At 40.2% G+C, this 15,383-nt stretch overlaps 1 protein-coding gene across 1 annotated transcript in view; it reads right to left on the reverse strand.

Moving 5' to 3' along the window:
• Positions 1–5,811: 5,811 nt before the first annotated feature.
• Positions 5,812–15,383, reverse strand: part of LOC107216459 (trissin receptor) — a 78,425-nt gene continuing 68,853 nt past the window's right edge. The window contains exons 3-4 of the mRNA XM_015654027.2: positions 9,231–9,882; positions 5,812–6,985 (exon numbers count right to left, since the gene is read on the reverse strand). Coding sequence (XP_015509513.1) covers positions 6,580–6,985; positions 9,231–9,882 — 1,058 coding nt within the window. The 3' untranslated portion in view covers positions 5,812–6,579. The remainder of the gene's footprint in view (positions 6,986–9,230; positions 9,883–15,383) is intronic.

The raw sequence follows: 15,383 nt of genomic DNA on the forward strand, positions 1-15,383 counted from the left end.
AGCCGAGGGCTGAGCGCGTTTGCTCTTCAGGCCTCGGTTAAATTATTTGAAACCTCCGTTTAAGCTCGAGCAAGTCTCGATTCTCGGCATCGACGTTCATCGTTGTATAACCTAGACATAAAACCTACCACTGCACAAACCAATGGACGAAATGAAATCAACAACGACGACAAGTCTTACGAATAATCTGCAGTCCGACCACAAACAATAAGAGCATACATCAATAACAACTCGATGTCAGAGATCGTCTGACGCAACAGCCGCGGCACTAGGCGATGGTTGCTGGGGGTCTCAATAAATGCGCAATGTTTCCATGCTTTTCCAACTGTATGTTCAACGCCGAGATAACTCGATGCCCTTATGAACCGCACGCGTATCTATACCCAGTTTTATTCTTCGATTACTTGAGCTGACGTAACTCGTGGAGACGCGGCCCCGTGTGATCAATGTTGCCGGTGCTCAGGGTGAGAGGGAGGGAGGAAGTCGAAGAGCAGGTGTCGCGATTGACGCGCGGAACCCCCAGCAGAGAATAATCTTATCTACATGTATTGGTTAGTAGTGTAGTATTGGTACGCGGATGGTTATTTTGCGCGGAAAATAACCGCTCAGCGACGAGGGAGAGATTAAAGAAATTAATTATTCGTCACCGCGTCGATATTCCAGGTGATATCGTTACTTGACCTACCTGAACTGTTCAAAGATTTAGTGCTCTGCGTGCAATCGCTCGTTTCAGTCAAATTTATCTTAGTCAGACGCAGGACATGTTCGTTACAAATGTAACGGTGAAAATATTGTTGGAACTAGAAGACAATTAGGTGGTATCGAAAATTGTCGCCGTCGATACTGTCCAGCATTAAAATTGATTGCTTAGTTTGGTAGATTTTTTTAGCCAAATTATACGGCCTTAAATCAATTTCCTGCTACACTGACATCAAATTATCGCAAGTGGTACAACAAAGTACGAGTGGCTGTGATAGAAAACATAATAATAATGATCAATAATAAATAGTATTAGATATAGAGATCTTTTGGTTAGATCTACAAAAGTCATTTTTATTTTGTACCCAGATCATTGTTTTTCGATAATGGTAAAAAGCGACGATAGTTAAGGGCTGTATAATAGTGAAGACATCTAGAAATTTCTCTTATTGTGAGCTATTTAACAAATAGAAAGGTTATTATAATCTTGTTGTGTTGATCTTTGGGATATTGAGGATGTGAAATTTTTTTTTTTTTTTCACTGTCCTCCAAGTTTTTCGTTTGTAAAAATGACATAAGTATAATTTTAATGTACTATGCAAGAACCTTGTACCTGTAAATGGTAAAAAAATTTGTAATTTTCTTGTAAAATATGAATATCTTTTATCGCCTTAGGACTGTTTGGACTTCAGATTAGTCGCGTTACAGACGGAGAGGTTTTTAGAGTGTGAATCGCGCCAACTCGAGATAAACATGCTTGTCGGGTCGGTGTTTTGCAGCAATGCGCAAAACGCCGTCTCAGATTGCCCGTGTGGTATCAAAACATCCTACCCCCAGCAATGCTATCTCATCGGTTCCATATCTCTATTCCCCTGCATTTACATGCCCAACGATAACACAATCCGCGATGCGTGATTGTGTTTGAAAAATGTGTGTTTGTACGCGTAATACGCGAAGGCTTGGGTCACGGGCGTGCATAAAAATTGAATAAAAGCGGATATTCTCGCCTTAATTTATATTATGAACCACGAGTTTTTCGGGGCGTGAAGTAGAATCCGTATCTCCGGTTCGATGAATCCGTGATACGTCAAATTTCGCGGCGATCGTCGGCAAATGGACGGAATGGCGAAACCATTTGGGACTAGATTATGCAGAAGCATGTGATGGTTTGCAGGGGAATTACACGAGAGTAGAACCCAGACGTCGAGAACCGGAGCTCCGGATAAAACTGGTTCGCCGACTGCGAGCCGTGACCTCTTGGATAGCGTTAAGAAAAATACGATAACGATTGAACGGGGCCGCATGTATTAACAAACAGTATGTTGATTCAAGCAGCGAGAGAACAGCTGACGGGATGTTGCATAAAAAATGCGGCAGCAAAGTTGGAGATTTTTGCCATATGAAAATACGGGATAATACAATGACTGCAATAAAAAATTGGTGAAAAATGGGGAGGGATCTATAGATCTCGCGGGGGATGTCTGAGGTGGTTGTATGATGAACAGCTCCTCGGACCCGGTGATCGTAGCGAGATACTTGGATCCGTGGAATTCTGTTCAGCGTGGGGTTATTGGTTGACCCGATTGCTCGTTTATCACCATTCTGAAATATATTAGGTTTTGCGGGGCCCTCGGCTTAATAGCCCTGCCTTCCCGAATTTATCTTCCCCTGCAGTGCGGGATGCTGAAAGATTAGCGCGCTAACGAAACGGTCATTGGTGATCAATGATACCGCGTTAAAGAAACGCGATCGAAACAACGCTCGCGTTCGTTTTGCCACGAGTCTAACTCTGTTTTTTTTTTTTTTTTTGGATGAAGAAACGGGGAAATAGTTGGCGAGGAATGTCGAAAGAAAGATAAATTTTCCCGCTTCCAAGTTAATTGCTGAAATTGTTTGGATTTAATTTTACAGAAACACCTGCAGTATCGACTGATCTAGACGCCACGGTAAGACAGGCAGACTTTGTTACCGACGGTACAAAACAGCAAAATTTCCTTACACAGTGCACGTTGTTCGATAGACCGATAAGCGCTGCTAGTAAAAAATCAGCCTATTGATTTTAGAGAATTTTAGAGTTTTATGTTAGACGTATCGCAATTTTCATCCTATCATATGTAAGGGCGGCATCGCCACGCTCGACGATCTTGAGACATAGACATGAATATTTTCGTCAAGGGAAATGATGTTCTCGGATGGTCCATAAAGTTACCTCAACCTACGATCTGCAGGCTTTATCGCATCCCAGAAGAGCGCATTACGGCCTTACTTCCTCAGCACCATATGCCACCACACCTTGCACACATCCCAGAGTGTAAACCCTCACACAGTACATCACCTGCACCTATGTGCACCTGAGGAATCCGGGATTTAGTACCTCACATGTTGTAGACGGTTTAAAATGGAATGGAAAGCCGGAGATACCGGAAATTCTCGTTTCAAAGGTACCATTATTTGCAGTTCACCACCTCCTGAATCACAGGATTAACCTGAATTGGTTTATCCAGATATAAAAACAAATAAGCTCGTCATTAGTTACAGGCATAGAAACCACTGATCGGAATAAATTACCTGGTCAAATAACGAGAAAGAAAACATTATGGTGGTCTTGAGGTAAATCGTGAACGAAGACTTAGTCCGGATTCCCCGGGCAGCATTAATTAAAAAACCTTAAGTAGAAGGATGGAAAGTAGGGAGCTGATGGCGAGTATTTATCAATTCGAAAATTCTATCGATCGAGGATATTTCTTCTCTCTGAGGGAATGTTTTTAAAAGATCTACTCGTAACTTTTAAGTTACGTACCTACGATACGTATACGCTACGAAGCCGCTGTTTTTTTTTTCCTTTTTTTAATCGGTTTGGACGAGAATTGATGTCCCACGTCGAAAAACAATTCTGGAAAAATCTTTGATATTTTCTAAATTGATATCTTTGAACGAAGAAGAATGAAGATTTTGCGGTAATTATTTTTTGACATGGGACATCATTTCCGATCCAAAACCATGTACAAAAAAAAAAAAAAAGTAGGAAATCAGCAGCTTTATAGCATATACCTATGTAACGTAGGATTACGATTTTATTTGCGGGTCGATCCCCTTAAGCAGATAACTGCGGTTTTACACAACTCAGTTTATTCAGACTTTGCGAAACCGCCGGCGGAGCCGTTAATCAGTGTACAAATATCACTGCCGATAGCTAATGATTCGAACTGGAAATAACCGGGTAAAAGATATTCACGTCAAGTTCTATCTTCGGCAATAACCGGTTCCGCAGCCCTGGATCGAGAAACTTGTACGATACAGGCATGAATCGGGGCACGTGCCGTATCTTATCTTGCGCAGACATTTCGTTCAAGGTCAGGGATGTCGAGGGAAGACTTGTGATTCGATACCTAAAGAGGTTCGTCGCCGGTTACGCGTCCCCTGAAACAAGCCTGAATATCACTGACATTCCGTACCCTCTGGCTCGGCCAGATGTTCTCATCTCGCCGAATCTTATCACTCAATTTATGGTCCTTCAGATTGACCGTATCGACATGTTTTTCTCTGCCGCAGGAATTTAATTGGGCACAACCGTTTTAGTCAATCTATCCCAGATATTGGATTTGCCAGAGGTTAGAAGAAATTATAAAAAAATTTTCACGCGTTAGAACATTTATAAATACCGGTACATATCAGAAAAGAAAACGATCTTTTACGTATTCAATTTATCGAAAGTTAATAGAAAGTAAACTAGAGCTAATACGCGGTTTTGAATTCGCGCCATTTTTCTAACCTCATTTAAAGTGAGGTTAGATAATTACGGTATATTGGATAGTGACGTCACGATAATGGCGGGAAATAGCGACAGTTTCAAACATGTCTTGATTTCAAATCGGCAGTAAATTTTACGTTTGAGCTACAATAACATGACAAATTTTGACAATTCTTACTTATAAACCGAGGTATCGTTGTTTCGAAAATTATAATAATAATAATTTCGTGGCAACTCAAAATTGGTGGAATGGTTAGAAAATCTAAGGAATAACAACAGTCACGATTCTCTTCGTTTACGAAAAAAATACTTGGTTTGAAAAAACTCTTCCGGATCACTTGTTTGTTTTCCCAAGACATTAAATTGCACACATAAAACGATCAGCTCTCACAATCAGTTGAAAGGTTTTGCCTTTGACTTTGACTTTTCTTCTGAAATTGTTTGTTCCGGCAATGGCTTTGTTTGTAACATTTCACTCACAGCAGTGTTTTTCTTCTTATGCACACAGCTATTCACTGCAGGCTTGAGTGAGGTGAAACCTTCCCGAATACCACAGAAAGAAATTTGATTTCGAGACCTGCGTCTTTTTTTCCTATTCTCCCGAATTACCGTATTCTTTTTACTTTTTTTTTTTTCATATCAGCATAAGATTCGGTTTCCTTTTCAGAATCTTCGCCGCGGCTGTTATCATTTTCTTATTTATAATTTTTCCCGTGGAAAAATATCTCTTCAAAGTTTTCTCGGGCTTTCGTTACTTTTGAAGAATCTCCTGTTTCTGTTCCGAAATGAATGCTTTCTTCTTCTTACTTTGGTTTCTTCGTTTTACTTTGAGGCACGCAAAGTGTTCCATTACGCTGTTCGAGCGATGATTAAGTTGCGTAATAACGGCAATCGAGGCAGCCTTGTGGGGCCGTAAATCACAGACATAGCAGACTTTAATTGTAACCATTTCCTGCAATTTCAGCTGGCTCCAGCATCGAAACATTTCTCTAATCGCAACCTCGGTTTTCCGGCCAAGGATGATTTACTTTCACTATCGTTCAATTGGCAAGAGCAGGGGATTATTTTCCATGTGAAACATGTGCCCGAAATTCTTTTCAAGCTCTATTATGTTTCGTGAATTTGAACGAGAAAATGACCTACACCAACCTTTAAGTGTTCAAGTCTTTAAGCCTTGCATGTAATTCTTCTTAAAAGTCAATCAAGGTGAGGAATAGGAGTAGATTTTTGCTTTTTTACCGCAGCGTTTCGCTTTCTTGATTCAAATGAAGCGATGAGACGGTAAGTCGAGTCAACTGGAAACAAAAATTCTGGACGACCGAATGAATTTTGTACTCTTTAATTGTTTAAATCAAGGATCTTAAACGTCTTACAACTTAACAGCTATGCTTTTATATATATATATATATATCTATATTATTATACATATACATTACTTACAGCGATACAAATTATTCAACAGGGGAGTAAATTAAACAATTTCCAACTTTAGCTCATCCCTTATGTAACCTACTCTTAGTCGTTGTACATTATAAAGCCAACGTAAATATTTCACAGCCCACTCAACGATTCAGCTTCAGAAGCCTCGAGATTCTCGCAGAATCTGAATGCTTTTCAGAAGCATTTTTAAATAGGCTCAAATCAATACTCATTGAAATATTTCAACAAAGTTATACGATCCGAACAAATCACCTAACAGAGTTTTAAAATTTGTACACATGTTTGCAGGTAGGTAGAATCTTGAGTAAAGGAATTCGTTAATTTTCGGACGGTGAAACTTGCAGGCAACAAAGTTTATGCGAAGATTTTTCTTCCGTACAGAATGCGGGTGTATAAAGTTCAGCCTCAAGGTATTCCTTCAAATGTACGAAAGTACATTCCTTGCGAAATAAGACAAACAATCGTTCCGTTACCTTTTGCATCGAAGCTTCGACGACGCGTAAAAGATCTGCTATTTGCGCGAACGCATATCGCAAGTTTAGCGAGACACTCACATCACCGTTTAACCGTAACAAAAGTGATGAAAGTCCGAATCAATTTAGAGCCCCTAAAAGAGATGTGATTAAGCACCTAAATTACACGCGGATGAAAATGTAGATAAAACGGGTACGCGTCGGAGGCTCCTATAATCAGGTCGAGGAAGTCCTTCCGAATGTGTTTTGCCTCGTGATGGTCTGCGTGGTGTGAGTCGTGTTCGGACTGTCGTGAGCCGAGCTCAATCTGACGACAGAACTGTGGGGCAGGTTTGCGTTGTGGCCGTTTTCCTTGCGGCCAGTAATGCCAAGCCGGCTGCCCTGGCCCCGGGGGTTGCAAACCACCAGCTCCCTCATCCCCTTCCTGAAGTTACGCGAGAGGAACGCGTAGAGGAGCGGATTCAGGCAGGAGTTTGCGTAGGAGATGAGGAACGTCGAGACCGTCAGGATCGTGCTGAAGTCCGAGGTCCTGTCATAATCCGGATCCCAGTGAAGCCAGACGATCCTTGCGTGCTGTGGCAAGTTGCAGACGGCGAACATGACAACGACTGCGATCAGCATTCTGCAATCACGACAGAGGGAGCCTCCGTAAATTGCGTCGTAGGTTTTTTGGGGGGTATGGAAATTATGACGTCATATGGAAAAAGCGATGTTAACATACGTGTACAAAATATTTCTATTAGTTCGGTTTCGCTCAAGTGCTGAGAGTCGGGACTAGTGTGGCTCCAATAAAGGGTAACAGATTAAGTTTCTGTAATGCGTATGGGTCAGTCCGCACCATTTGGACCTGGGTCTGACCCTTGACCTCTCGGTTTGACTCGCAATTTTTTTATACGAATGGTCTCACTCTGAAAGACGCTCGTTTTTGTTTTGTTTTAGCTTTTCTCGACACGGTTTGAATTTTATACAATTTTTTAAAACCTATATATTAATGATCGAGGCATGGCAGTATAAAAATTTGAAAAATCGTGTATTAGATATAAAAAACTTTAAGCCTAGAGCCGGAGTGGGGAGATAAAAAAAAAATCGAGTGTCTTTTAAAGTGACAACAATCATACAAAAAATCGTAGGCCAACTCTGAGAGGTCAAGGGTCAGACCCAGGTTGAAATGGTACGGACTGCCTCATTTACTTCCGTTCATTATGCTTGTTGTAACAAATTTCGAGCCAAGAAATTGTATTTCACGCTTAAATAGGAATAGGCGGCGGGATGGAGGGGGACAAAAACCCTTAAAATTCGACGGCGTAATTTATGGACGCTCCCAAAGGCTACGCTCAATTTTGACGACTTTTTTTCCATCCGTGAAATACATTCGTACATCGAGATTCAATCCATTAATCTGAATATTGATCGAGATTAACTGCATCCATATTTTGGTCACGCGAAAGGATTTCCTTTGACATTGACACCTTATCCACCGTTCTTTGAATAAAGAAAATGAACGAGACTTGTATTTGGCTCGTCTCTCCGTCAGTTTTTAACGCGTGAATTTGTTTCAACGTGATGGAAATGGAAATTTTGTAAGAGATTGACGTGTAATTATATAGTAGAGTTACGCTCGTGAGAGGTGGCAATGGGTGGGTCGTATCTTGCCGCGGGGTTTCCGGGATCCAATTTACGGTACAGATCCGGTGTAATATACTCGAGAGGGTGAACTTTGGGCGGTCCCTGTATTGTGTGTCATGCTGAAAATTTCTGTGCCAATGCAAAATTGTATATTATGCCCGTACACCACAGAAATGGAGCGTGTGAATATTGCGTGCAAACCCCGATTGTTATAGTTTCCGATAAACTGTTCATAATCCACACGCTATTCAACCTGTAAACAAGCCTCAGATTCCTGGCTCATTCTACCCGAAGAAATAACTCGCGTTCGGCAAGCCAACATCAACTTTCAAACCGGTATAAATCACTCTCTTCCTTTCACTGTTTGAAAATTCAACTGAATAATTATCATTCTAAAATAAGTGTAGTGCGATCTGGAAGAAAGAAAAGCAAAGTTTTTTTTATTCTTTCTGTATGGATGCGTAACTCATCAACTCATGCTTTTTCGACATCACAGGTCTGCATAAAAATGCTTTATTTCAGCTGCAATGGGATGTTTTCGGTAAATGTTTCGTTTTTGATTGTGTTGAATCCCAAAATGACTTCCGTTTTCCTCCATCGCGTACAGTATTTTTGCAAAATACAATGTGTTTGCACAAAAAAAAAAAACAGCATAAAGATAATGAAAAAACCGCCATTTCATTACAATGAAATAAACAATATTATTTGTAAAATTAAACAAACAATTTCTTAAGAAAAGTACTTAATATTCCGTTCTTATACTTTTTGCCTATGAAACCTTTTCTTCTTATCTTTGATTCATCTCCGAGCACGCTTCCGTTTTTCGTTTTCTGTTACCATGGTTGTATTTATTTTCAACCTTCACTCTAATACATATTAAATGAAAGTAAGAAATCACTTTTGCATAGGATTTTTAGAATCGAGAATATGATACCAGATTTCGAGTTAAACGCGAGTTTCACTCTGAACAAAACTACAAGCACGAGTTCAAGAAAAAACCTTACGTGATGGAAAAATCTGTAAGCAACTGTGCAGTTTTTTGGTTGCGGAATGCCGTGCATAGCAAACGTCCGAGTTCAAAGTGTATAATGTTGGAGTGCCGACTGCGGAATGAGGTTCACGAATAAAACGACGAAGAGCACGAAAAAAAACCTTTGAATTTGGACCAGCGACCGCAAAAATCAAGTTGAACACTCCTTTCCAACTGACCGCGAAAGGCGTCCTCTGTACCGACCGATTACCTTATGACGCCTCGCCTGGCCCTGAGGACGTTCCTGCTGGAGGTGTGCACGTGGTTGACCCTGCCGTTTCTCGCCCTGGCAACAAGTCCGGGTCCGCCGAGGGCGGCACCGCTCCTCCAGAGGCCAACACCGATCCTGGTGTAGAGGCAGCACATGACGACGAGCGGCAGGAGGTAGAGGAAGATGACGTTGACGGCGTCCAGGACGTTTTTGTTGTGCTTCTTCATGTTGGCTATGCATATCACGTCGACGCCGCCGGTGTGCAGCTGGTTCCGGATCGTCTCGACGTAGATGAAACGGGGCGAGGCGTAGACAGCGGCCAAGAGCCAGACCAACCCTATGACGACGCGGAGCCGACTCCTGGTCAACATCGCCCTGCATTTTATGGGGTGGACGATGGCCAGGTATCGTTCCGAGCAGACGACGACCAGGATCATTATGCTCGCCGTGTAGGAGAGAGCGTGGACGAACATGTAGACCTTGCAGAGGAAGTCCCCGAGCAGCCAACTGTTCACCACGTAGTTCGTCAGCGTCTGGTAGACGCAGAATATTCCCACGCAGAGGTCGGCCACTGCCAGATTTGCCAAGAAGAAATTCGTTATACTTCGGAGTCGGCGCGAGAAGGAGACCACCAGGATGACAAGCAGGTTGCCTGGAACGAGAAAAGGACAATTTCTCACGTGTCGTGTTCGTTGAACTCTCCACCTCTTCTGTCGTGTATATTAATTGGTGAAACGACAGCAATGCAACTGTTTTCCGCAGCAGTTACATCGGTAGGTAACGTAGAGTAGAGAGATGGTTGGTAAAGATGTAACGGAACAGTACATGTTGCAGGACAGGGAGCAAGACTAATCAAGAGATAGGAAGCGGTGGAAGGAGAACGTTCTAGAGAGAGAAAAGGTATATAAAGTGGAAGAGGAGAGACAAAGGTGTCAGTCGGTATTCGGTAAACGATATGTGTAAACGTTGAGTGAAGGTAAAGCTGATAAAAGAAATGAAGTGTCGTATTTATTTTTTTCAAAATTAATAAAACATAACGGGCGCAAACCTTGTGGAGTCGAGTTATTTATGACAGTGGTACAAGGATTTCGGAAGAGGGAAGCATCTCTTTCCGATATTGGAAAGCAGCGTGTAAATTGCTAAAGGAGGCAAACTCGGCCTTTTCGGGCTCGGCGTAAGTTTGCAATACGAGTCGTAGATGAGGCGAAGACGAATATTGGATATACGCGATGCGAAAGGACCGTTTCCCCCTTGTTGCACGCGACTCTTTGTGTAACAAGAGTGTGTTCCGCGTTTTTTTCACGAAGCACGAAATTGAGGTTAGGGTCGCGCAATGTCAGATTTGTTCGCAACAGCGCATGCGCGGGGTACGGAAGCGACCACTTTTTACTTCTAGGACTTAAAAGTGGTCTTCTCACCAGTCCGCGCATGCGCATTCGCAGACTTACCCTACTGTTGTAGAAACGGGTACTTTGTGTACGGAAAACACGCACGAAAAAACACGTGCAACATGCTCGCGTCATGTAAACTCTTATTTCTATCCCTGAACACAAAATCAAACGGACTGTAATACCTTCGGTCTGCGTTTTTAAAATTCATTTTAATATCCCCAGAAGCTCTTTTTCACTGTCCTGTTCATTTCCCGTGCGCAATTCCATATGGTCAATAATGTTTACTGAAAGTTTCATTCGCACGTTCCGATATTGTCGTAGCTGCGGTGAATCATAGACCAAAATTCTTCTTAACATGAGACTTTACTACGACACATGTGAGCGAAAAAAAATTTCGTTTTTGTACAACGGATAATGACCGAAAACTTTATTTCTTACTTAGAAAGTTTGCTTTTGTCATTTTTACGTTGATAAATAGGGCTTCAAGTTTTTGGTTGATAGCTGATATGGGTGCTTACTCGGAACAAGGAAAACGTTTTCACCCTGATGTGATGGACTTTATCATCATTAACGTTATGAGGGGCACTATAACGAGAACATGATGGGAGATTACGTTTGGGGTTTGATACGAGAAAGCCCGTACGAAAATATAAGAAATACGAAAAATATTCACTTTTAAACTTTGTTCATCAATTCCATTACATTTGTTGTTTATTATTAATTATTATTTTTGAACAATAGTGATTTAATCGCATAAATGAAGTTTGTTTAATTGTTATTTACAATAAATGTTTGAGAAAATACGTAATTTTACTTAAAATACGAAATATCGTTCTGGTTACTACAAAAACAAACTTCATTTAACAAGACTATTTCTTCATTTATTAATTACATAGAAGAAACGAAAATTTGAGATCTAGAATACAGATTCAAAATTCGTCTTGACTTCTGTAACCATTCCCGGGTTGTGATCTAATCACGATATATTATCTGGTTAAGAGACTCTGAAGTTGTTAGTATAAAATGTTGGACGGCTATCGGATTTTTAAAATCTCATTCTACACCAGTGATGCTGTTACAACATGAACTTTTTTTTTCCACAATTTCCCTCCAATGGCCACCCAAATGTTTCTCTATTTTTCATTTCGCCCGTTTCGCCAACGTTTACAGACTTCAGGTAGCATAAAAGGTAATATCTGCTTTTCACGCACATATTCGCGCGTTATAAAAGTAATTAATTGACGTACCGTTACCCTCTATTTGTATTACAACGCCTGTCGAAAAACCAAATACCGCCCAGATTCTCATCTCGAGGGTATTCAGGCCTAATAAATTCGCAAATTTTTTCCCGTAGCGAACTCTCGATAATCGAGAGTAACTACGTAATACTTCTTTTATGAATTTTTTCACCGTAGAGTGAATTGAATTATATCCATAAGTATATAGATATGTACAATACGCGTATCCATGTAACGTAATTATTGAGCCAATTCTTATTCGTCTTATTCGAACATCGAGGACAAAGCTTCACTGGAGAAGGTAATAAATTGAAATTCGAAATCTCTCTGAAAACAAAAAAAAAAAAAAACAAATTCCTTCTTACCGAACAGTCTTGTAATTCACCTCGGGGGCATATTTACGGGTTTAATTTTTTTACCCGCCAAGAAATTCAGTAATTGCCGATCAGTTATTTTCTCTCTTTCTCTTTCTTTGTTCGAATATATATTTTTCACAATTGACGGAAAAATTGTATGTTTTAGAGAGAATTGTCCGCTCTCCGTGCCTCGTAAATCAACGTCCTGTGACCAGCCGGCGGGAGTAATAAAAAACGTCAGTTTGTCAGGAGCTTTACGTAAGTTTCGAGATCGGCAAGAACCTTGCTAATTCTATCCGCCCATCAGTCTCGCCTTTGGAGTGAAATTGAATTGAGCTCATGATGCGGCTTCATGGGCATTGTTAAGCGTTGTAATTTCCATCTTCAGCTACGCTCGCAGTCGGGGATGAAAAATTTCTAATTTATTTCACGCAGGTAAAATCCTGGGATTTATTGACACCGCTATACATATGCGTTTGCTTTATTTACGGTCCGTGTCGTCTTTTCAATCTTCGACCGCACAGTTCGAGTGACGATGGACGGAAATATGACGCCCAATTTTTTTACTATTGGTCTGCTATCGACATGAATAAATGATATTCCCCCGAGTTACAGCCTTGACAAAATATTGATGCAGAATATCGTTTCGTCCTGTTTTTTTTTTTTTTTTTTTTTTTTATTCATATTCTACGTTTAATATCGTATCGGAATCTTTTATGTATCTTTCAACTTTTTGAGCAGGGTAAATTTCGTAAGCTTATAGACTCGGGGTGACATGTTAATGAAACTTCAAACTTTGTCGATTGGCATGAAATTGTAACTACGACGAATAAAGTTTCACAAAACAAGTATTTCTTAGCAGCTTGGATTGATTTTATTTAGAATTTTCCTTAAAGATATTGGTTTAAGTACCGTTGAAAATCGGTAATCTTGAAATTTTTTTTCAAATTTTCAACAACAATTCTGATTATTAGTAAAAAACAAAATTACGTATCCAAACTGCAGTCCCATTATTAGCTAAAAAATTATTCCCCTTGTTTGCAATTTTTCAATATCCACTTAAATTATACACAAAATTCTACAAATTTTTATAATCTCGAAAAATTTTACTTCAAAAATAAATTTGACATCCAGCTTTAGCTTATTTATTATAGTATTTGTAGTTCAACTTTATTTGAAAATATTTCGCCTAATTTGACAGGTGATCGTGGAATCGCAAATTTTGTTCCTCACACTACCAGGATAGCTGTGAATCTGGTATGGAGAAAATTTTTCGTTCACGTATTCTCAATCGATCGATCCATCGAAACGTTAGAAGGCACGGCTATATTCTTACACTTTTGTTCTAAAAGCGTACCTTATAATAGGCCGCCAGCCCTTCGTCGGCTTCTCGAAAAATGTCAACAACACGCCTCGGGCCTTAATTATATCACCAACGAACGACGTACAATGTGATATTATCACACCGTCTCAGAATTTAATAACGAACGAATAAAAAGTTGATTACAGAATGTATGAAACCTAGCTAAGCTATTGTTCATTTTGAAACGAAGAGTATAATTTCGCCAACATCAACCCCATCTTTAATTTAATCCATTCTTCCTTTCGTTCGGCAAATTTATCAGTGGCTCGAATCCGGGATATTCCACGGTTATCGAGAATTTAAGCAGAGTACGTCGTTAGATTTGATGCGAAGTCAACAGGTGCCAGAAATTGCTTATAGATTTTGGGTATTGCCGGTTGTCTGGGGTCGAAAATGTGTAATATAATATTTTGATTCAAAGCAAGAACGCGACACGGATGTTGGACTAGCCGTGAGCCAGCCGTCGAATTTCCCGTTTTTACACCGCGGGTTCCAAGTTTATAAAGAAAAAGGGAAAGTGAAAAAACGGTGTGAAAATACTTGTACTTAATTAAGATTGATGTTAAACGAATCTTGCAGAAGTTTCTTGGCTTGCATGCATTCTCTCGTCGGAGTAAATTGACTTTGCATATTGTGCCTCTATGGCAGCTTTCTCAGACGTGATTCAAAGTGCGCCGATCATAGCAGGCTGGTTATACGATGATTGAACGTCGCGTCGCGACTTGGTTACATAAAAGCTATCGGCGATGTTCGAACGGGAAATATACATATATGGGTATATGAAGTAGAGGGTAATAACGGCTGTATTGTGAATCCCTGAAAGGTAACAGACAACGCGTGATTGGTCGAGGAATAATGAGATGGTCTTACGGTGATTACATCAGAGGTGGAGGGGTAATGAACGAAGTAAGTACCGTACTCGAGAACTGAGTTAGTGCGTAGAATAATAAAGTTATCGAAGCAGAAACGAAGATGGAGACCAAAAAAATGTATTCCACTTTCTCCGCGAGGCACAAATCCATCAGCGAAAATCATATTCCACAAGGGGAACGTGTAAATAAATGAGTGAAAAAATAAATATAAAACAAGAGAACTGTTCCACTTCGGACTGCATAATGTTGGTGAGAAAAGAAAAACAAATAAATCGGTTATGCGATTAATACCAACTTGGCCGAAAAGCTGAAAAAGTTTCGCTATATGATCCTTTCTTCGGGTAGATGAATGAGAGCGAAGCCTCGCTGCTGTGTTTTGAAATTCAAATATAAATTGAAATGAGATTCGCAAAATTTACACCGCGGAAACTTTCACCCCTCGATAATGTAGCTTGGATAACGATAAAAACAAAAAACAAAAAAACAAGTTCACTCAAGTGTTCTCTTCGCTTTTGTTCCTTGGACCGTGTAATTTTAATATATTTACTTTATTCTTTTAGACCGAGCTTTTCAACCGTATATAAACAATGCGGACTCTAATATTGAGGGAAGTACGAAGGGGGTGCTCTATTGAAACAAAAAGTTAGATGAGAATATTTAAAAAATTCATAAGCACGAACCGACGTATTATATTGATGGCCGGAATTTTTTGGCTAAATTTAATCCAGCATATACCATCCCAGAAGAATTATTTATCACAGCTAGCCGACTTTCGTTTGAATTCCAAGTCTGCAGTTACGACTATGAAAATTTCCCAACGTTTTTCTTACCTCCGAATTATTGGGATTATCACTTTGCAATGGGTTATCCGGTGGCAAAAAATCTAACTATTGCAAGCAGGCTGACAACTGACCATTAACAGTGTTTTTTTGC

The sequence above is a fragment of the Neodiprion lecontei genome, chromosome 4 (assembly GCF_021901455.1).
Source record: "Neodiprion lecontei isolate iyNeoLeco1 chromosome 4, iyNeoLeco1.1, whole genome shotgun sequence".
NCBI classification, from domain to species: Eukaryota; Metazoa; Arthropoda; class Insecta; order Hymenoptera; family Diprionidae; genus Neodiprion; species Neodiprion lecontei.